This window comes from Cucurbita pepo, chromosome 8, assembly GCF_057944985.1.
Source record: "Cucurbita pepo subsp. pepo isolate OVF chromosome 8, ASM5794498v1, whole genome shotgun sequence".
NCBI lineage: Eukaryota > Viridiplantae > Streptophyta > Magnoliopsida > Cucurbitales > Cucurbitaceae > Cucurbita > Cucurbita pepo.
This window is the reverse complement of record NC_141805.1, coordinates 11331234-11354843: the sequence shown is the minus strand read 5'-3', so window position 1 is coordinate 11354843 and position 23610 is coordinate 11331234. Positions and strand designations below refer to the sequence as shown.

The following is a 23610-nucleotide window of genomic DNA, read 5'->3' as shown; positions in this document are numbered from 1 at the left end:
CTCAAACATTTCATAAAATTAAGTTGAATTAAAAAAAAAAAAATCCAATTTAAGAGTAATAATGGATGGTTTTCCTAATTCACTTTTAGGTTAAGACTTTTTCTAGGGTTCCGTAATTCTCACGCAATTTACACGTTCATATTATCAACCAAGAAGTAGAAAAGAAAATGGTCTATAATTTAACATCATGATAACTCCTAAATGCCTCAAATTTCATTCATAAGACATCCAAATTACATGTAAAGCAAACACAAGTATAAATGCCGAAATTTCTCTGTCGACGCGTCGAACGACTTATTTATTATACGGCAACATGCAACCTCCCCATCGTTCGTTCTTAACCCTGCTTACACAATTTGTATACAAAAAAAGATGTTAACAAAGCAGCATAGATAGATAGATTCTTGAGGAAAATTGCATTTATATGCAAGATGTGTAGCAAAGCAAATGTTACCAAGAATCGCTTCGTATAAACTTCAACGACCAACTTGGGATCGGCTTTTGTTTGTTTGTAAGCATCACTCTTGTTGAACTCCTACAAACAAAAAGTACATTGACATTCATGACAATGATGCAATTGAAAAGATGAAATTGAAGCAAAGGTTGGTTTGGTACAACCAGATCAGAAGATTTGAGTGGAAGAGGATTGAGGATTGTGGGTTGAAGTGTGTGCAGATGAACATGTTAGAGAATAAGAAAGGCTTAGTATGCTAATATGAAACAAAATTCAAATTTTCATCATTAAAGAGATCGATGTTCGAAGAGAAATTGGCGATGATAGAGCAAATAAAATTCATGAGAGACACAACGATAGTTTCAAAATTATGCATAATTGACTTTCCAACGGACTAACTAAGAATCTAAATTGATTCACATAGAGAAAATTTAGACTCTTAAATCATACAATTATCAGCATAGAGTTTTAATTAATTCAACTCGGAAAGTTCAAAGATACAAACTTATTTTACCCTACTTAAAAAGGCTCTGGTTTTTGTTACATTTTCTTTAAAATGACTACAAAGTTCAAATTACAATAAAATGTTTCTAAAAGTAATTCTTAGTTTGATCACTTTGAAATCAATTTGATTGAAAGGAAGCCAAGAAATCAAGGAACAAGAAAGTGGGCAAATGGGACTTCAGAGACATACTAATTTAGGCTGAAAGATGGCTCAGAATTCGAGAAGTGACAGAATTAACAACAACTAGGTAAGTATGGGATAAACCATTTATTTTCACAACAAAGCTTTATCAGAACTATCGACACCGAGCTACCGATACTATCAGAATGCAATCTAAACATACGACGCACCTCAATCCATGCAGCTAGTTTAGGCCTTCCTTCTGTGATGTCAATCTTGAAAGCTTCCAATAAGAAAACTTGGAATCTTTCAACAAATGGAATGTATACTATATCCACCTAAAGAACAAAAACTCCCGTTGTAAATTTTAAGCATGACTTACTTAAAGCACAGAAAACTAGTTAGCTTTCCTAAAACTCCAGACATCATGACTTGGAAATTCAAAAGAAACAGAACCAGGGCTTATGAAAGGTCAAGATACCTGACTGATTTCTCCAAGGAAGAAGGGACCATCGAATTTTTGCAAAGCATTTTCCAAATAATCAAATTGAGCACCTAACAGAGTTTGTAGTATAATCAGCCAATGTTCATAACAGGATGAAAAGAGTGATCAAGTTGAAAAGTTTTACCTGCTTCCTTTGCAGTATCGCCTTTAAACGAAGAGATTATTGCACCATTAAACGTATCACTGTAGGATATCAACTCTTCAGCATACTCCTTTTTAGCAGGATCCTATAATTTGATTTGAATAAACCAACGAGTAAATGTTAATATATGCTTAGTGACAAAACAAGCTAACAAAACTTTGTCTGTCTACTTACATCAGGGAGAAGAGAAGGTCCTTCAAAGTTGCTATCAACATATTTGATCAGATCAATACTTTCTCCAATAATTTTCCCATTATGTTCCAGAGCTGGCACCTGAAGATAAGAAGAAACTCAACAGTGATCTTCAATCACTAAGGAACAAGCAAATGGAACAAGGAACAAGAATGTGATTTTCTTCAACATGAATCACCTTGTTTGTAGGGTATACTTTTTCCTTATACCAGTCAGGCCTATTAAAAAGGTTGAGAGGAACTAGCTTAATTTTATCTTGTAATCCCTGCATCCAATGAAGAAGAAGCAAATGATAATTGGTGGTAATAAATTATATAATGTACAAAACCCAAAAAAAAAAGAGCCACCTAAGTGCTTCAGAGTGAAATTAGATCCATGGAAAGAGAAAGTAAGCATTAAAAAAAGATAATCAACTACCACTAAATCCAAAAGAATGAGTTGATGCATCAAGAAACATTTAATATTATATTCATGGAGAGGAAACTGACAAGATTTAGCAAGTTGCTGAATATTTAAGATAAAATTCAAGATCCAAAACTCGCCGTTGTCCAATAAGACCTAAGCCCTAATAATAAAATAAAAAATTCTCGCGCCATTAGTTGCTTACAAATGATTCAAAAATCTATTGATAGATAATGAATATACTCCAACCAACTTTTAACACTATTTCGATACAAGTTAAACTATCACAAGACCTAAGAGCTTGAGCTATTGAATGTGTTCAATTTTTTTTTTTTAGATAAATTCTTAACAAGTACAAACAAAAACACAAGCAACCATGACATTTGGGCAATAAAATAAGACTTCACAACCCAACAATCAATAAACAAACCTTGTAATTCCTTGTGATCCACACACGTTGAGCATATGGACAAATGTAAGCAGTATACAACCTTCAAATAACAGAGGAAAAAAAAAATCTTAAATGCGAGCGAATTTAGGGCAAAGAATGCAATCGACGGAAAACAGAGATTTCAACAGATAAAGAGGGCAAATCCGAGCGAACCTTGTAGTTCCATCGAACAATGGAGGTTGTTCCGCGGTGGCGTCCAACGACGGTGGTAAAACCTCTTCCACGCTACAACAAGAATCAAATTCATCAACCAGAAGAAAAAAAAACAACAAAAATATGCTAAAATCCATTTCCCGAACTCGGAATACTCACAAGGCAGCCATGGATGTTCCTCGAGAGATGATTCCTGAAAAATTTAACTCTCGGAACGCGATACTTGGAGGAGATACTCTAAGAACAGACGCCAATTTAACCAATTCAGTGCGAGTGAGGATTATTTATAGGGAACCATAATAGGATGCTAGAAAGCTGAGACTTTTTTGACGTTTCAACCGCCCACCTTTAAAAATATTTAAAAATTTAAATTAAATTAAATTAAATTAAATTAAAAAATCGCAAGCACTGACGTTAGAATGAGGAGTGCTTGAATCTGGACGCCCTAACGGTCATGTGAAAATAAGCCAAATATGATAAATAATTTTTTAAAATAAATTTAGATTTTTTAATTTATTTATTCATAGTTTTAAAAATTATCGTTCATCATTTTCTCTCATAACATGTCTCGAGACTTGACCATACATCAAAATTGTCCCCGAATTACGATTTTTACCCAGCTAACTTGTTTATAAGTGCTACACAATCGACGTTCTGTTGTTAAAAGAGTGCGATTGTGATCATAATTCTCGTCATTCTCATGATCTACATCAACATTTTCGTTCCTCGGGTAGAAGTCTCTTCCCTCTCCAATCGTGTTCGTAGTGCCGAATCTTACATCTTTTCTCTTATGAAGCTCCACAACGTACAAACTAAACCCACGTGCCAACACCAAAACCCATCTGAGCTGAATTCGATTTTGACATTAGACCAAACCTAACGAACCCCGATCTAATGAAGATAACTAATGCATTAGACCCACGAGAAAAAAAATTAAAATTTCATTTTTTTTTTTTCATTTATTTGAAACTTTTCCAATCTAAGATTAAGTTCGGGATACAACAAAAACTTTAAATTATTTAAATTCAAGACATATTTTAAAACATTTCAAAATTTTACTGGACTAAAATGTCAAAAAGAATGTTCTACAGAAGATGTAACTAGTTGTCAATTCTTCATGTGTCTGTTAGACGAACACGACTCTCCACAATGATATGATATTATCCACTTTGAGCATAAACTCTCATCACTTTGCTTTGGACTTCCTCAAAAGGCCTCATACTAATGGAGAGTGTATTATTTGTTTATAAACCTAATATCATTCCCTAAATTAGCCGACGTGGGACTTTCATCATCCAACAGTGTCATTAAAATTGTAATATTTGCTTATTAGCTTATCGATTTTTAAAAAAAATTATTTTCGATGTATTTTCTTCTCTCAAATGTGACATGAGGCTTGCGTTTCTTGCTTTTATGTATGCACCATGTGTTATTTATTGTATATAAATAAAATAAAAATAAGTCAACTAAATTATTGCCTCTTATTGTTGTTGCTGAAATCATCTTGTCTCCGACAGCTTTTGGAATTTTGAACCTTTGTCTCATTGGTCTGTCTATTAAGAATAAATTAATTAATAATTAAAGTTAATTATTTTTCTCTCTATATGTTGAACACTTCAAGAGAGAGAGAAATAAAATAATTTTTAAAAGAATCTTATTTGTTTTAATTCTATTTGAATAAAGAAATATCTCTTCAAAACCAATAAATTAATATGAAATTTTAAAGCTTTTTAATTGAAAAATCAAATTCATATTTGAATTTATATTTTTATAATTTTATTTTATGTTAAATTACAAATTTGAGAAAATTAAAATTTAATAAAATTTTAGAATTAATTTGAAAAACAAAATTCTAACTTTATTTGGTCAAATGTAAGACATTGAATATGATATTTTTTCTGTTCTTGTCTGTCTATATACAAAATAAAATAATATAATATATGAAATATATGCCACGTAGTCTGTCAAATGACCCGACGTGGTCCCAACTACCGCGACCTAAGGGGAATTACCCATTCGACACGTCGGTTGGCGTGGTTCAGCCCAACAAGGCCCAAAATGTGCTCAACAGATAAAAAGCCCAATTGTAAATAATTTGAGAAGGGTTAATACGGCACCGTTTCGATGAACTCTCTTTTCTTACGTTCTTAAATTTTAAAATTTTTAATTTTTAATTTTCATTTTCTTTGAGGTTAGGAGTTTGTAGCACTTTTCCCCTTATGACTGGATAACTCGACCAATTCAAATTATCCAATCCAAATCATAAAAATTGAGTTGGATTAGATTTTTAAAAAGAAAATTAAGTTCAATTAGCTTACATTTAAGAAAAAAAAAAAATTTAAAATTTATAACAAATGTTAGTGATACAGAACTACGTGATAATCCAACCCCAAAATTAAAACTCGATTCCAAAGTGAAAAAGTTGGGTTGGGCTGTGCATATTATTCTAGTTACTCGACACACCAACACAACTAATCTAAAATTTCAGGTTGGTCTGAAAAATTGTTCCACTCAACTCAACCTAATTTGTGTATGCTCCTGTTATGTTTGGTTTGCTGTGAATAAATAAATAAATATATATATATATATATATATTTATTTATTATTATTATTATTATTATTATATTTTATTTTATTTGAGGCCAATAGCCTATTTAACCAATATTTGTTGTGAAGGAAAATGGTGTGAAAAGAAGAACGAAAAATATTGACGAAGAGAGAGAGAGAGATGGAAAGTAAACGGGAAACGACAAAGTAAACATTTCAGGGAGACAGCGGAAGGCCATTTCTGATTCAAGTTCTTCGGAGCTTTCGAAACTGGTGGCTTTATTGGCTTTGATTCGCGGAATTTTGGGGATACTGTTTGCAACTGTTTTCCTCTTTTTGGTTGGATGCTGCTGCTGAAGTTCATCAAAGACTGCGAAAGGAGATTGAATTAAGTATGATTTGGATTCCTTGTTCTGGAGATTCAAATAGGAAGGTCAAGTCCAAGAAATTGAAGAACAAACCTGCTTTAGGTACGTGTTTCTCTTGCTCTCTTGTTTGATTCAATCTGTTACTCGTTAGCTTAATCTGTGCAGTGGTTATAATTGGAATCCCTTCGTTCGATTTCCTTCTTTGACTTTGGTTTTTGGAGAATTTGATTAGCGATGTAGTTGGTGATCCATTGATTTTCAAACGAGCTACGTTTCTGTAGAGTATGGAACTAAACCAGATTCGTGTTTAGTGAAACTGTTCGACATCTGATTTGCATTGCGGGATTTATGGTTGCTAACGCACTTTTAGTAATCGTCTGACGATCCAGTTTGACGGTACTTTAATCTGCCATCTGGTTTTCTTAATCTAGTTCGAATATTGCTCTGCATTGAAGCTGTATGGTAACTTCTTCAGTGCAATGGCGATTTCAAGACTGACGGTTTGAATCTAGCATAATACTATATCGCATTGATCCAGAATACACGATCGGATCCTGACAAATAGAATCCAGTGGCGAGCTATTTATCTATTTATTAATTTGGACTACACCATATCCACGAGCTTCCTTGATTTGTGTTCTTCGATAACAACTATTCCTGATTTGGTCTTTAGATAAGTTTTTACAGGAGATTGTTAGGTTACATCTATCATGAGAACCAAATCCAGTGGCTATTATAAAATTTTCAGAAGTTTCTTGTCTGATCTGTTTTTTCATTCTACAGAGAACCTACAAACAAGTTCCTCCTTCAGTGAAGAAGCCTCAAATGGTGGAGGATCTGATCATATAAAGGCACAAATATTTCCATTCCGGGAGTTGGCCGCAGCTACCAGGAATTTTCGGGCGGACTGTCTCTTGGGCGAGGGAGGTTTTGGTAGAGTTTACAAAGGAAATTTGGAAAGCAACAATCAGGTCAGTAATGTTTCTTACAGCACAACGGTATATCAAAAGGGAAGATTAGTTGTATAGTTACCCATTAATTCCCTTTCTTTGTGAATCATTATGTAGTTTGAATTTTTCCAGCTGATCATTTCTCAGTTCAAAGGGTCTAAAATATTGGTTCACCCTTTTAGTTTGTGGTACTTTGAAAGGAAATTGGATGTAGAACTTGAAATCTCTCTTTTCGTTCGTTGTAGGTAGTGGCAATCAAACAACTCGATCGCAATGGGTTGCAAGGGAACAGGGAGTTTCTCGTTGAAGTGTTGATGTTAAGCCTACTTCATCACCCAAATCTAGTTAATCTGATTGGTTATTGTGCTGATGGAGATCAAAGGCTTCTGGTATATGAATATATGCCTCTAGGATCCTTAGATGACCATTTACATGGTATAGAAATTTCTACATGCTCTGAATATGTTACTGCATAGAAAAGTTCCCCTGCTTACGCTTTGTTACCTTCTTCTGCAGATGTTTCGCCTGGTACAAAAGTACTAGATTGGAATACTAGAATGAAAATAGCTGCTGGGGCAGCACGAGGGTTGGAATATTTGCATGATAAAGCTAGCCCACCAGTTATTTATCGAGATTTAAAAAGTTCCAACATTCTGCTTGATAAAGGTTATCATCCCAAGCTGTCTGATTTTGGTTTGGCCAAACTTGGGCCTGTTGGGGACAATACACATGTTTCTACCAGAGTTATGGGTACTTATGGATATTGTGCTCCCGAATATGCAATGACTGGCCAGTTAACTCTCAAGTCAGATGTTTATAGCTTCGGCGTTGTTCTTCTAGAACTCATAACAGGCAGGAAAGCAATTGATGATTCAAGAGCTGCAGGGGAGCAAAATCTGGTTTCATGGGTAAGAGATCTTACATTTAATCCTATTCTAAACTCTTCTTGATTGAGTGTATTGTTTTAACTAATTGAATTGTGCTCAAATTGGTAATATGACGACACTTTTAGGCTTATAAGGTCCCGAAATTCTTGGGATTTTTCATTTTTTTTATACAACTTCAGAGGTAAGAATAGTTGAAAAGAAATCATCATATTTCAGTTCTGGAAAATTTTGTCCTACAAGGTAAATGGTGTTAATAGGTTGTGTGCTCAATAATGTTCATAGTTGACTACTTTTAACATTTTGGTCTCTGAACTTTTATTTTGTTTCTTTTAAGTCACATGTTTCTACGAATATGGGAATTTGGTCATCTACATTAATTGTCTAGATAAATATTAATAGAGTTGACAGGACAGCACAAGAAAATTAGCCCGACGCTTTTTATGTGAACAGGACATTTAGTAGTCTAAGCTCACCGCTAGTCGATATTGTTCTCTTTGAGCTTTTTCTTTCGCACTTCCACTAAAGTTTTAAACCGCATCTGTTAGGGAGAGGTTTCACACCCTTATAAAGAATGTTTCGTTCTCCTCCTCAACCGATGTGAAATTTCATACTTACTATATAAATCCTTTTGTTGCAGGCAAGACCATTGTTTAATGATCGTCTGAGATTTGCACAAATGGCAGATCCAATGCTTAGAGGCCAACATCCTTCAAGGGGTTTGTATCAGGCTCTTGCAATTGCAGCAATGTGTGTCCAAGAGCAGCCAAATATGCGTCCTGTGATCGCCGATGTCGTCACAGCTCTCTCGTATCTTGCTTCCCAAAGATACAACCCTAGTACGAGCATACCCCACGGCTCCCCTGCATCTGCCTTTACACCTCCAAGAAACAACAGAGATTCTGACAGGAAGCCTAATGGCGGTCGAAGATACGATAGAAATCACACTCGAAAGCTATAATGAGGCTCGTCTTCACCCGTTGACGTTTGCTAGCCATACCGCTGGATATACGACAATGACAGGCTCCAAAGGTGGTTCAAAAGCTTGATTGAATGCACTGGATGGTCCTTCTCCTCAATATTTTACACAAACTTCATCAAATCAGGTGCATTTCTATGCTCCATTTTGCATTTGTTCATAGAATATATATATATATATATATATTTACTTGCAAAAGGTCATTGTTCATATATTTCTAAGTTATAGATTTCTGACGTGGTTGTTTCTATATATATTTTTTCAATTGTGGAGTTCTTCATGAGAGATCTGTTAAAAGTGTTAAACTATAACAAAAAAAAGGTTATTGAATTTGTTTATATTGTTGGATACTTATTTTATATGTTGCATAATCTCTCAATAATCTAACTAAATTTGGTTCTCGGGATATAAGTCCACCAAAGCAAAATGATATTATTAAGTTGGTCTATGTAGTTGGGCGAAAATAATTTGATAATGTAATAAATATGACGATTTTCCACTTTGACATTTAGAGCATAATGACATAAAAAGTCTTTGTTAGGAAAGAAAGCAACCATGATTGACCGTTGCAATCTCTACTCCTTGTAGATTATAAATAACACGATGACAATTTGTTATTTAAAAATTAGTCAATAATAAGCTATAAATTGAGATGATATTTGAATATATAAAGTTTCCATAACGACCATACCATTCTCTTTGGCTCAACTGTACATTTGATAGATCTATGGACTTGGTTAATAAGATCGATATCTTTAGTCATGTGCGTTGTATGTCTACTATCAATAAGCCATCAACATGAGAAGCCATAAACAATAAATTTGTTTCTTCTTGATTATTGTTGACACGATTCGCTTGTTGTTGAGTTAGGAGGTTGTGTTCCTTTGTTGTCAAGCTTGTATTTTGCTAATTGATGTATTTACAGAGAACTTACCTACACAAAGAGAGTAGTTCGATCGTAAACTACGTAACTTTTAGTTTAACACTTTTAGTTATTCTGTTATTGAATTTTAGTTCTTCATTTTTAACCTCTTAAGCTCTATTAGTTCTTCAAATTTAGAAAAAATGGATAATAAAAAATATGATAAGAAAATATTGTACAAAAAAATGTATTACAATTTTTTTTTTTTTTTTTTTTTTTTTTTTTTTTTTTTGTAAGTTCACATTTTCTTAATAAAAGCTATCGAACTCTCACGAACTTCTTATATGGATTCGGTAGAAAAAAATCTTTGTATCAATTCGAAATTTCAGGTTGGTTAGGTCTTGACAGGTTATTTTTTAAAAAAATTATTTAATAAAATCACGCTTAACACATTAATAACTAAATATTTCAGATTGAGAAGTTATTTTTTAAAAAAATTATTTAATAAAATCGCACTAAACACATTAATAACTAAAAATTTGAGATTGGTTGAGTGACTTGAGAAATATTCAGAGCCTTCAATTGGGTTATTTTTTTAAAAAAAGTATTTAATAAAATCATATTTATCACGTTAATCACTAAAATCTCAACATCAATTATAAAAGTAAATTCTTAAGTCGGGTTTTTAAAAATCCAACTCAACCGAATAAAAAAAAAAAAAAAAATCAACCCAATCCATCCCAATTGGTTTGAATTAATTTTGATTTTCTAAAAATTCAACTCAACTCATAAAAAATCAAACTCGAGATGGTTAGGTTACTCTTACTGCTACATATTTATCACTCACTCTTACTCACTCTTTCATTTTCCCATGTGAATATAATAGCAATTTGGTCATCTATATTAACACTCCAGATAAACAATAAAGATATATCAGTTTGATATGATATATATGAAAATTAAACTGATGCAAGTTTACCTTCAATGCCACGTCACATCAGTGTTTTAATATAACTAACCATAACATAATGTTCATGAAAAGAACAAGTTTGAACGAGCCCTTACTATTTTATCAGGTGCATTTCTATTCTATTCTATTCTATTCTATCCTCCATTTTGGATTTGTTCGTAGAAATATAGACTTATGTACGTTCGAAAAAGAGAAGAAAGTGTTTAACAAGTTAATGGACTTTTTAGTGAATCTGTCCTGAATAAAAAAGTACACTTAAAGTATATATCTGTTCACCAGACACAAATAAAATGGCATAAATTGAAACCAAATAATTTACATCATTGTATGTAATAATATTCCCACGCTCACAAAAATTCACCAAATTACTACCTGGACGCCTCTTTTGTGGTTGCAGTTCTCACTCAAATTGGGTTCTGCTCCCAAAGAGTAAGCCAATGTGAAGAAAACTAACAGGAAAGCTCCTCTAAGCTCGCCAGTCGTCCCATTTGAGAATAGAAATCCAGGCTGACAAAAGAAAAAAGAAATGAAAAAGTTAGTTTTCAAGTGCTTAAAAATTCGTGTTTTTTAACACTTGAAAACGTCATTCTAAACAAGCTTTTAATGGACAGAGTTGACGTTTAACCTTAAATTTGGTCGACTTCCAACTTGTTGAACCTTCCCATTTATGTAGTGACACCCGTCCATTCTGAGCCAAACTTAACTTGAAGTACGTGAACTGCTCATAAACAATTAATCTATTAGACACAAGAAAGAAATGAAGCTCTCTCTTCTAAGACCTGGACATTCTGATTTTATATCAAATAGATTCATAAATTTAAACGTAAAATTGTGAGTACTGTGCATAGTTTGTGTGTGCAAATAATACGATGAATTTCATGCACTGAAACTGACCTTTATTTGCTTTTATCTCTCCATCTTTCACCATCTTCTGTTAAGAGGATTCTTCGTTCGATTTACCCTGCCAAATACAATGTAATCCGTGAATATGATTGTAAATAACAAAAGAAAAAAAAAAAAAAAAAGCACAAGAGTGGCTATGATAGGACCAATTGGTAATTCTTGTGGGTGCATATTTAGCTGAACAATTATTGAACTAAAATAATACCTTGTTTCGATCTCGCCAGCCGAGTGCAAATGGCAGCAAACCAACTTTTTTCTGATTATCCTTATCCTTATCCTTATCCTGTGCAGATCCTGGATTACGTGACCTACAGAGCAGCCAACCCTCATAAAAATGAATTTTCGTATGAAAAGCTTAATGAATTACACAACAAAACATTTTCCAAGCAGTATATGTTCTTAGTACATTCTGATTGATTCACTAAAAAAAAAAATTATACCAAGGAAATGTTAGGAATCACAACTCTCTACAATGGTGGTATGATATTGTCCACTTTGAGCATAGGCTCTCATGGCTTTGCTTTGGACTTCCCCAAAAGGCATCATTCCAATAGAGATGTATTTCTTTAATCACAACTCTCTACCAATTGTGATATGATATTGTCCACTTTGAGCATAGGTTCTCATGGCTTTGCTTTGGGCTTCCTCAAAAGGTCTCATTCCAATAGTGATGCATTTTTTTACTTATAAACCCATGATCAAGATTCTTCTTTCTTTCCGAGAAAACAGAGAAATGTTTCAAGTCGTTCAAAAAGTGACATCAAATATTTTTTTGAATAGTTTTATACCCAGGAGATGCCGTTGCTTTAACTTGGCCAGATTCATATTGTAACGTAGCCTCCAACATGGATTCGGCCATCACCACCCTTTTCTCCATCTCAGCAAGTGAAGCCATAGCTTTCTCATACTTGTCCTGTAATTGAATTATAGAGAAAATGATAATCACAGAAGAAAAAATCTCGACATGATTATGGGACAACAGAAAGAGCTTCAGAGTTTATGCAGGCTAGTATGAGTTTCTATCTTGTAAAAAACCAGCACAAACCAATAGCATCTACTTCAACCTTTAAACAACTTCAAGCAATCTAGGGAACTTTGCTCTTTGAGTATCAGACGACAACGCATTATTATCAAACCAAAAATAATCTGACCTGAAGCATATGAACAGCATATTTCTGAGCTGCTACATCTTGCTCTGCGTTTATTCTAGCTTCCTCGGTTACTTTTTGCTCTTGTTCGACACGCATCAACAACTACGATGTAGAAGAATCGATCAGTTGTTTATGGAAGTAACTGATAGTTAAAACTTAAAACTCGGTCAACTTTCGGATTAAGATCAGGCTTCCCCATCAGAATGTGAATGTGATATCACCTAACACACACCTGAAGCATTGCAACTTCTTGTTCTTTCTTCTCTGCTAGAGTTTTCCGTAGCGCATCTACCTCTAACTCTAGTTGTTCAACCTAGAGAATATAAGCAAAATCTTAAGTATGGACCAGAAACCTAAAGGAAAGTTTTAGAAGCAAGTCCACTAGTCACGCTTAGATGAACCGAGCCTCCACTTATGTATCTAAAAGGTTATAAGTCAAGAGATAAAAGGAGCACTTCTCAATGATACAAGGATGCAGGAGGTCTTGAATTATAATATTAAAAGAAGCAATCACGTAACAACAAGCATTAAAATCTTTCCTCACAGACAAGAGATTTATACCCTGGCACTCAATAGCCGCCGATTATCTTGCGAGACCATTTCCATTAGTGCTGTTTCTAGCTCCTCAGCTCTGGAAAAGATTAGCAAAAAGAAACAGAAGCTTTAATAACCATCTTCTTGAAACAATCACAAGAAGAGCCAGTTCCGCAGAAGAAGCAGGCTTGTTTTGCTAATAATAAGCCATAACCCGTTAAATACACTAATCCAAGCACAAACACATGAAAAGAGGAACATATCCTGAAAGTCCCCTCAAGGAAGCGATATTGAAGCAGTCATTATGATTTGATATAATGAGTACTGAGGCAAATACACATGGCTGGAACTCAATAACCGAAGGTGGTGCTAAGTGTCAAGAAATCAAAATCATTGGATTTTTTTTTTCTTCACATATCTTTTTCCTAAGTTGACGATCACCACTCCCTAATAGAATCTGTGGCAATCATACAGGAACCAATATAAATTCTCAGAGAAGAATAAAATCCAAGTCTCATATAATATAGTAATAACCTTAGAACCGCAGATCTTTTGTCCTCCAGCAACCTGCACAACTCAACTTTCAACCATACTACCTGCACAAAACCGTTTAAGATTGAAATTAACCCAAAAAGGGAAACCCTGAAAATTAAATACCATTTTATGAGTTGGAAATGACACTCGAGGTGAATTAACCCAATAACTAATGATGATGAGCTTCCTGGACAATGCTTGTAGGGAAAATAAACTAAAGATGGACTTTTAAAGTGAAAAATGCATCTATAATATCTTAGCAAATTGAAGCATTTCATATGTGGTAGGTGTAGACAATTAATGAATGGCTAATAACCTCCAAATAAATATAAATCTAAACGGAAAGGAAATACTCCAGAGGTTAACGGATAACATTTTAACTGGACAGGTCCTTCTACACGACAATGATAAATAATCAAATCTCTAAAAAAATCCTACAAATGTTACTGTACAGGATCCACATTCTAAAATTACAAAGGATGAGACTCTCCTTAAGGCAGCTTGCAGGCCAATCTCTAACAATCAAAATCTAATTATTCAATGGATCCTAGGGAAGGACAAACATCCTTTTTGTTGTATCATGGACCTTCTTCAGAATGAAGGAATCATCAAATAACAATCGGCAAACAAATATCAGGTGACACCAAATTACCAATGAAAAAGGGAGTTACTTGTTCTTGAAGGTCTGGAAGCGACTCTGTTCCAGAATCACCGGCCAATTCATTAAGAATGTCATCTGGCTTAGGAGTGCAGGGCCCTACATTGGCTCCTGCAGCTGTCTTTTCTCTCTCTGTAGGTGATCTAGGATCATGCTTGAAACTATAAAGCTTGGAAGCTAGCCCTTTTGAGTCCTTCCAAACCCGACCTTTCTTTGTTCTTTCTTCAATTACAACTAGCACGGATGGCCGGAGCTTTGTTCTCAACTCCACTAGTCTTACTTCAGTTACAGTCAGAAAGCCCATGCAAGCAGTCAACACAAGCTGGCTACTATCAAAAGTGGAACCAGCAAGGGATTGTAACAAAGTAATGGCGTCCCCCGCATCTTTTGTAGTAGCTAGCGCAGGACCTGAAGAAAGAGCGATATGATAGAAAAGTATAATACTACACCCACTTCTCGTGCATCTGAAAACTGATAAAAATTGCAGTTAACATTTTTTTTACAATACCCAAGTACCATATAGTTCCATTAATGCAAGTGCTGTCCGGAACAGCATGACCCTGTTGCCTTCAAACAGAAGCACATCCCAAACTCGGAGTACTGTCAAGATTCACACTATGAAAATAGTTAATGCAAAGCCATGAAATCATCTAGTCAATCAAGAAACCACCCCCAAACATTAATAGAAAATAAAATAATATCTTGAACACGATATTAAAAGAAACCCACCACTCTCCCACGGAATCATATTTACAAAAATGGAAAGGAACCAAGGTCCTGTGATCCATGCCACTTGCACTCCCAAGAGATCCAAATGATCAACTGCACCAGAAGCATCGACAAATAAGCCATCTGGCTCCATGTCTCATAATGAAAAATACATGCCAAAGAAAAATGATAGATGTGGAAAAAGATAAAATGTATGACCCAATTTAGGAAATCTTTCACGCATCAATTCCTCAAAAACAAGCTGGTCCACCTAACAAAAGAAACACAGAGGAGATTAATGTTAAAAAAAAAAAAAAAAAAAAAAAACAAAGTAAAATTCAAATGAGGTACATTTGTTTCTCGGCTATGTTATTTCAGTTGTAAACCTACATAGGAAGCACAGACTGGGATAAAAGATATATGACAGAAAAAAATGTATGTTCTAAAAAGGTAGAATAAATAATTCATATAACCAAAATGTAACTCCATGCTTTATATACTACACATGTACATGATTAAAAATTGTATCATTACGTCTGGAGTAAAAATCTGGAAGACAGCAGAAAATGCCTTTGGTTGGATACCATAATGTTAATACACTTACTTTTGTGATATCTAGAACTCTCTCAACTCCCACATGTTATTGAATTTGAACAAAGACTACTACTAATCCCTATGGCATTCTGTAATAATGGAAACTTGTGAAATATTTAAAATTCAACACTTCTGGCCACCAAAGGGTTTTCAACCCATGACCAGCTTGTACCATTAAGCATTGGAGATATTGAGAAAATTATAAGGTTTCAATAAAATGCTAACAGAGAGAAAGTAGTTGAAGTTGATAAAGAGACTTTCCACACTTAAGTCACATATAATATACCAAACGTTAGATACTAAAAGTAAAAGTCGATAATCACACGATCGCTAACTCAAACCTAAAGACTTCAAAGCAAGAGCCTATGAAGCAAAGTAATTAAAGATTATGAATTCTTAAACAATACCTGCGATTCTATCATTTCCTCGGTGTAATATCCCTCAAAATAGTCATCTATTATTCCAACCAAAGTCCTGTAAAATTTTGTAGCCACTTCATCCATAACATCTTTAGGAATCTAATCACATAAGCATGTAAGTGAAGAGATGATCTTAGAGGGACATAGACATTCAATTGTAGTTGTATCCTAGAATCGGATAAAGAACTTGTGCCTTTGGTTAAAACTACCTCTAGGTGCATTTATTTGCAAGTTATCTGAAATAAAAAAAATGCAATATTGCATTTATGCTTAAAACAACACCTATTTACATCAGTTGATCAAGAACTTCAGAGTCTAGCTTTCTTTTTTTTTTTTTTTTCTTTTTTTTTGTGAAAAAGAATAATAATAACAATAAATAAAGTCATGACAGAGAAGAATAAAGATTATGCATCTGAAAAAGTTTTTTTTGCGTGTAGGTTTACTTGGGAAGGTTAACATTTCGGATCACGTTCAAAGACACTCTTCCCTAGTTTTGTACGTGCAATGGTGCAACATTTTGTAGGAGACATGAGGAGCACATGATTCACATGCTTAGAGAGTGCCAGTTTACTAACGACCTTTGGGATCGATAGAGGTTTGGGAGATTGTAAGATATAATATCTTTTTATGACCGTTGGTCACCAGGTTTCTTTATAATTATGACCTTGGTCTTGTTCTCTTAGATTGAAGTCCCTTTTTGTAGTTAGTTTTGGACTACCACTTTCTTCAGGCTTGTTTTATGTATACCCTTGTATTCTTTCATTTGTTCCATGAAAGTTCAGTTTATTTCAGAAAGAAAAGGAAAAAAAAAAAAAAAAAAAAAAAATCAGATTACGCATCTGAATCACATTAAAAAAACACCCTCAATCAGATAAAAAGAGAATCTATTTAAAGTGCATCATTTTAAATGTAACGTAAAAAGAAAAATTCTGATCTGAAGTGTACCAAAATGCATTCTCCTCGGGCATCAGGAGTAGCAACAAGCCCGCAAAGAAATTCATTGCCTGGATCATTTTGAAAAGCAGAAAATATTAAGTAAAAACAAAATAACCATAATTCATAATAAGAATAACTAAAAAAAACAACTTTTAAGTAAAAAGTAAAATGAATAGCATGAGGCTACAAATAAATTTCATTCCAGAAATAAGAGTTATAGAATAAACTTTACAATAAATACAGCATAAAATAAGAAATTAAAGCAAGCAAACATCTAAAACACCTAAGGTTGTCAAACAACATATAACGTCAACAGAATGCAAATTGTTTCGAACATTTCTGGCTTTGTTGCCTGACATTTTTCTATGTCGTTCAAGAATGGAACAATGTACTACCAAAAGCTCAGTGGTAACACTTACAAAGACTGGTCTTATCTCGAGGATATCATCCATTTTATTTCTTACATGTACATTGATGAAGATCAATATGTCAAGCTTTTCTTTGCTTGTTAAATGGGACTTATCACACATGAATTACCTGGCAGTACCCAACAGAGGGATTGTGAAGAGCATATGCTAAAAGTAAACGCCTCAAGGAGTTTCTACCATTCTCGTCCAGAGCAGGATGACCAGGAAACGTCCGTGGTATATCCTGTAAACAAAAAGCACGGATTACAGCACCGTCTTTGCCAAATTGCAAAACAAGGAAAAAGAAGTAGCACCTACAAATTAAAAAGATTGAATGAAGGCGCATGCATCTAATGACCTTCTCAATCTGTTTTTTCAATTTTATCGGTACACCAGAGGGGATATGGTTCTCATTATCCGCACTACAATTAGTTTCTTGGTCCAACAAATCCTGGTAATATTTCTCGATTCGACGGGTCTTTACACCTACAAAGGCTTGCCACACCTGTAAGGTATTATTAGAACTACAAAAATCTTCCTAATAAGGAACTTGAGATGAGTCAAAATTCCAGCTTTACCTCTCCCCTCAGATCTTTCGGCAACCCCCCACGAACAAGACATTCTAATTCTTTTTTCCATGGAAAGAGCTCATCTTCTGAAACTCCATCGCCCACGACACCATCTCTCTCAGAGGGCTTCACATTGTTAGAAATGCATTCTTCACCCCTTCTTCCTACCCCAGTTGCAGATGTTCTACGATTTACTGTTCCACTGCAGAAAGCTTCTTCCTCTTCAGGGCAAGATTCTGCCCCCTCTAGTGGTGGAACATGAACTCCACCATAACTTGTCTTTGCATCTTTCATTATCTTCCTTTTAACACGAGAGCCCATCATAATCTCAATGGCATTTAGGGATGGCCTAGTTTGACACCAAGTCTGAACGACACGTTTACGAGTTTCTGTTGGAGGCTCTAACAGTTTTTCAGGACTACTATCTGTTGCGTCGACAGTATCAGATTTTGAGGCAGTTGAGTCATCTCCTGTGCTACACCTCCCCAACTCGGTCTCTTCTTGACGCTCACTCGTTTCAGCCTGCTGTGTATTTGTATTTACCTCCTCCTTAAGAGGGCTCGGTTGAAATGGTGTAGCTACTTGATCAAGAAAGTTCTCCCACTTATGGCACCTTTCCTCTTCCTCCTCCTGATATCATAAATATTTAAAGTACGCACTTGGATATATAAACATTGAAGGATTTCTTGAGCTCATCTGGCGACATCCATACAAAATATTTCAAATAAACTAAACTTTCTAGCAAATTCTGCAGTCTCCCAAACAAAACATGGATTTAGCTAGTGGCCAATTACTGCATTGTCAAACTCGATTTCATAGACCAGAACTTATTACAGAAACTAATTTAGAGTCATAACAATGACTCCATGAGTATCGAAATGTACACAATACACTCGACGAATGAACAAATGAAAACAAAGATCGATGGTATAATCTAAGATGTTGAAACAATACCTTGTAGATGTTAGTGTGCTCTTTATATCTATGCGTGTGTTGAGGTCTCAGAGCAAATCCATAGGCATCCCTGCTCCCATCAAATTTTGTTGATTATGACGAACATTCGACGAATGAGCAAATGAAAATCATACGACGGCCGATTCAAATCTCAAGAAACGCAGATCATTTTTTCCAAAAAACAAAGACGAAAACTAACGATTGCAAAAATTGATTAATGGAAAGATTTACAAAATGCTCAAATGTATGCAGCAGTTTAACAAAAGTCTGAAGGATCATTAGCAAAGGCGTACCCAATATACCGACCCACCTGGAATCTACATCCAATAAGCGCTTGCTCAACAAGGACAACAACATCCTTCAAAAAAACTCGCAGTTCTACAACCCATAGTTATTGGATGCATCACGCCAGACTCGGAATCATTCTATTCCATTCCTCGGTGCATCATCCCTTTACACTAAAGCATTTACTCGACAATGTGCGTTCGCACTCACAATCTAAACGGCACTAGCAATTACTCTCAACTCAAGGATCAATGAATTTGGATCAAGAACACACAAAATCCTAATCCATCTTTACCATTCACTCTCCCGTCTCCGTGGCAACCGTCACGTAAATTGTTGTTTCCGAAAAAACAAAAAAAGAATTAATAATTTTTCACATGTGGGAGTCCTCTTGCCACGTGTCGCCTCCCCAAAGGGTGTGGGTTCGGGGTTGATGACTGGGGCAGTAGGCCCTACCCAGCCCCAAATGTGCACAGCTGGCCACCTCCTTAATCTCAGCCGTTGGATCTTGTGGTCTCCGTTATGTCCAGCGTGTAATTCCGTTCTTCCTAAAATATAAACACGTGTCTACTAGTCCCCTTTGGTTAAAAAGTTTTAGTTTTTTTAATACTAAATTAATAAAAATATTACTAAAACTTTTTATTTTATTTTTTTAAATATTTAAACTTTCACTAATATTATTAAATTTTTAAAAAATACACCATTTTTTAAAAGCTTTAAAAATATCTATTAAAATTTTAAAATAGTATTAACTTTTATAAATAAATAAAAATTAAAAAAATATATATTATCGGTATATTTATAGATTATCTCTAAATTTTTTAATGTTACTCTTAAAATTTCGCATCGTAAGAATATATATATATATATATATATATATTTTAATTTAAAAAAACTATAAAAAAAAGGTTCAAGCATGATTATACTATTATTATTATTATTATTATTATTATTATTATTATTATTATTATTATGCAATTAATGAATTTATGCATCACAATTAATTAAAATTATAAAACTATATAATTTTAGTGTAAAATATACAAGTGTTGGTTTAAGAAAATAATATAGGGTAAATAAAATAATACAACATAATTAGATTAAATAAGTGTATTTAAGGAGAAAATATAATAAAAATAATAAAATGAAATCAAGCTTTGGATTAGCTCAACATCGGTCCGATCAATCAGGATATGGGCTTTCAAAAAAATTGAGCCCATGGGCTTTCGGAAAAAGAATAGGCCCATAGGCTTTTGGGAAAAGAATGGGCCCATGGGCTTGGAATCACTTGTCCCGATTAAAAACCTAATTCTGTCTCAATATCAACACTATAAATTGACCAGCATTTCTCTCCCTCGTTTTCCAAGAGGTAAAAACCCTAGTTTGCTCCGGCTACCACACACCCGTCCAAAATGGCCGCCGCAGCCGCTCGCCCTTTGGTGGCCGTCCAATCTCTCGAAGGAGATATGGCCACTGATGCTGCCCCGACTGTGCCGTTGCCCGATGTTATGAAAGCTTCCATTCGACCGGATATCGTCAATTTTGTCCACGCCAATATCTCCAAGAACCGCCGCCAACCCTATGCTGTGAGCAAGCGTGCCGGTCATCAAACTTCCGCAGAGTCATGGGGTACAGGACGAGCTGTTTCTCGTATTCCTCGTGTTCCTGGTGGTGGTACTCACCGCGCTGGTCAAGGAGCTTTTGGTAACATGTGTCGAGGAGGACGCATGTTTGCTCCAACTAAGATCTGGCGCCGATGGCACCGAAAGATCAACGTGAATCAAAAGAGGTACGCCGTTGTTTCTGCCATTTCTGCTTCTGCTGTTCCTTCTTTGGTTTTGGCTCGTGGTCACCGGATCGAGTCTGTTCCGGAACTGCCCCTTGTAATTAGCGACTCGGCTGAGGGAATCGAGAAGACCTCTTCTGCGATTAAGGTTTTGAAGCAGGTTGGTGCGTTTCCTGATGCTGAGAAGGCGAAGGACAGTCACGCCATCCGCCCTGGTAAGGGTAAGATGCGGAATCGTCGCTACATTTCGCGAAAGGGTCCATTGATTGTGTATGGTACTGAAGGTGCTAAGCTTGTGAAGGCCTTCCGTAACATTCCTGGTATCGAGGTTGTGAATGTCGAGAGGCTGAATCTTTTGAAGTTAGCCCCTGGAGGTCATCTTGGAAGATTTGTTATCTGGACTAAAACTGCTTTTGAGAAGCTCGATTCCATCTATGGATCGTTTGAGAAGTCATCTGAGAAGAAGAAGGGTTACGTTCTTCCGAGAGCAAAGATGGTCAATGCTGATTTGTCTAGGATTATAAACTCTGATGAGGTTCAATCTGTCGTTAATCCCATCAAGAAGGCTGTGAAGAGACCTTCTCTAAAGAAGAACCCACTCAAGAACCTTAATGCCATGTTGAAGCTTAACCCATATGCTAAAACTGCAAGGAGAATGTCTTTATTGGCTGAGGCACAACGTGTGAAAGCTAAGAAGGAGAAGCTCGACAAGAAGAGGAACATTATCCCGAAGGTATCTTTTGAATTTCTCTCTGTGGATTTAGAATTTTTAATTACTCTCTGCTTGGTTTCAATATTTAGGTGGTAGCTTTGTTTATCAACCAAATATGTGGTAGTTCACAATATTTCAAATGTTAAAATTGCCAAGATTTTTAAATGGGATTTGATATAATGTAGTGATATGATAGGTTTAGAGTATTGAATTCACAACCGCTTTCATTTTGAGCGATGCATTCAACTGTTGATTATAATGCTTTAGCCTCGGCTTTTTTTTTTTTTTTTTGGCTAGATTTTAGATTATGGTTATATAATTTGTATGTATGACATCATGTTTTTTTTTTTTTTTTTTTTTTTTTTTGCAACTTGGTAGATGAGTATTGGGTGCTGTATAGCTTTATTTGTCACGTCTCTCTTAGATATCAAGTCATCATTTCCTTTCTTTCAATTTTATGTTGGCAAATTCCTTTTATGCTTGATATATAGCATATTTTTTATGACATTGATGAAGTATCTGTGAATTTGTGGTCCATTATTTTCTTGGAACTGATTGCTAATTTATTAGTTTTTAAGTTTATTCACTTGTTGTATAGTTGTATCAGACTTTGTAGTTTTCGTGTATAGCTTGGATCTGTAATTTTTTTCAGCTCGAATAGGTCACCTGATTGTGGCTTTGCATGTGTGATATTGAGACCCATATTGACCCTTGTGGCCATTTTTTTTTTCAGGAGGAGGCTTCAGGAATAAGGGCAGCAGGCAAAGCATGGTATCAGACAATGATTTCAGACAGTGATTACACCGAGTTTGACAACTTCTCCAAGTGGCTTGGTGTCTCTCAGTGATTTCGTTTCTGTTTGACAAAAATTTCCATAGACCTTAGTTTAATTAAATTTTGTACGCGCTGCTGTTTCTGCTGCTTTTCTGTTTTGCGTCATGGAAGAAAGTAGGCGGGGTGAGTATACTGAATGGGATGTGGAGTTCCTCCTATTCTCTTGCCTACCTTGTCCTTGTGGAGGATTATTTCTTTTTGGAAATGGAATTGAACATCTGAAGAGCTTAGAAGGTGAGTTTAGTAATTTGGACTGAGATTTGCACTTCAAAACTTTTGTTTAAATTTTGAATCTACTGTTTTCTTTTTTTGATGATTAGTTATAGATAGCCTGGTATACTTTGGGTATGGGTTCTTTTTGCAATGAATGTTCATGCGATTGATTGAACATAGTATGATTTTGAAGTTCTAACGGCATGGGTGGAGAAGCCTTAGATCTTGAACCATTTCCCTACTACTTCTGCCAGAGTATTCTCGTGCCCCTAGGTATTCTCTACCTACCTACCTGTGTTAGTTTTGGGTACCCCTTTTGTTAGGTCATTCAAGATTTTCCTGAGAATTTAAAATGGGTTACTTGAGCCGCCTGGTACTCGAACATTGGTTCGAGTTATTTTTTCAACCCCTTATTCTTATTTTTTCAACCCCTTCTTTTTATCTATTCTCATCTTACCTAGTTTGCTTTGGCCACCCATCACAATTTCCATAATTCATTTGTTATGGTTAATCAAAAAAGACCTTCGTTTTAGGTTATCACGTATCCAATTGGGCCTATCATCAAAAAGAGATGAGCTAGTCCGTTTTCCAAGTGACAGGCTCTCCTTTCTTAAAGGATTAATTTAATAAACGGAAATGGAAATAAATTACCTGTCACAAACTACGGCAAATCTACATACATACATATATATATATATGGTGAGTGATGCCTTGGGAGGAGAGGGTGCATGTAGTGAAAGAGAGAAAATTTCGTAGTTCCATGTAAAAGTGGATCTTCCTCTTTCATAGGGATTTGCTTTAGAGGGAAAAATAAATATATTTCTTTATTCTTTCTTTATATAGTAAGTATTGATTTTTGTTTATTATTTTATTGGAATAAAAAGAAACAGACAATAAAGATTTTTTTTTTTTTTTTTTTTAATTTCTAG

The 23610-nt window shown here is 35.0% G+C and overlaps 4 protein-coding genes across 4 annotated transcripts; 2 read left to right on the top strand and 2 right to left on the bottom strand.

Annotated features, from left to right (window-relative positions):
* Positions 1–156: 156 nt before the first annotated feature.
* LOC111799717 (glutathione S-transferase L3-like) lies at positions 157–3243 on the bottom strand. Its single transcript, XM_087125910.1, has 10 exons — positions 3084–3243; positions 2925–2996; positions 2751–2811; positions 2097–2183; positions 1901–1999; positions 1709–1811; positions 1561–1634; positions 1310–1417; positions 455–535; positions 157–343 (listed from the first exon to the last, which is right to left on the bottom strand). Exons 1-10 carry the CDS (start codon positions 3092–3094, stop codon positions 338–340), a joined length of 702 nt encoding a protein of 233 aa, XP_086982036.1. The 5' UTR covers positions 3095–3243; the 3' UTR covers positions 157–337.
* Positions 3244–5629: 2386 nt separating this feature from the next.
* Positions 5630–8917, top strand: LOC111799574 (putative serine/threonine-protein kinase PBL7). The gene is made up of 5 exons (XM_023682953.2): positions 5630–5941; positions 6623–6810; positions 7035–7224; positions 7306–7697; positions 8314–8917. Exons 1-5 carry the CDS (start codon positions 5866–5868, stop codon positions 8632–8634), a joined length of 1167 nt encoding a protein of 388 aa, XP_023538721.2. The 5' UTR covers positions 5630–5865; the 3' UTR covers positions 8635–8917.
* A 1769-nt stretch (positions 8918–10686) lies between these two features.
* On the bottom strand, positions 10687–19458 carry LOC111799769 (uncharacterized). Its single transcript, XM_087125909.1, has 20 exons — positions 19162–19458; positions 18852–18921; positions 17907–18527; positions 17687–17833; positions 17459–17572; positions 16931–16989; positions 15974–16040; positions 15192–15243; positions 14994–15086; positions 14781–14864; positions 14278–14672; positions 13607–13668; positions 13100–13169; positions 12771–12851; positions 12539–12640; positions 12176–12300; positions 11593–11695; positions 11379–11445; positions 11110–11202; positions 10687–10991 (listed from the first exon to the last, which is right to left on the bottom strand). The coding sequence occupies exons 1-18, from the start codon at positions 19206–19208 to the stop codon at positions 11419–11421; spliced, it is 2319 nt and encodes a 772-aa protein (XP_086982035.1). The 5' UTR covers positions 19209–19458; the 3' UTR covers positions 10687–10991; positions 11110–11202; positions 11379–11418.
* A 1027-nt stretch (positions 19459–20485) lies between these two features.
* On the top strand, positions 20486–22779 carry LOC111800357 (large ribosomal subunit protein uL4). Its single transcript, XM_023684004.2, has 2 exons — positions 20486–21655; positions 22368–22779. Exons 1-2 carry the CDS (start codon positions 20549–20551, stop codon positions 22479–22481), a joined length of 1221 nt encoding a protein of 406 aa, XP_023539772.2. The 5' UTR covers positions 20486–20548; the 3' UTR covers positions 22482–22779.
* The last annotated feature ends 831 nt before the right edge of the window (positions 22780–23610 follow it).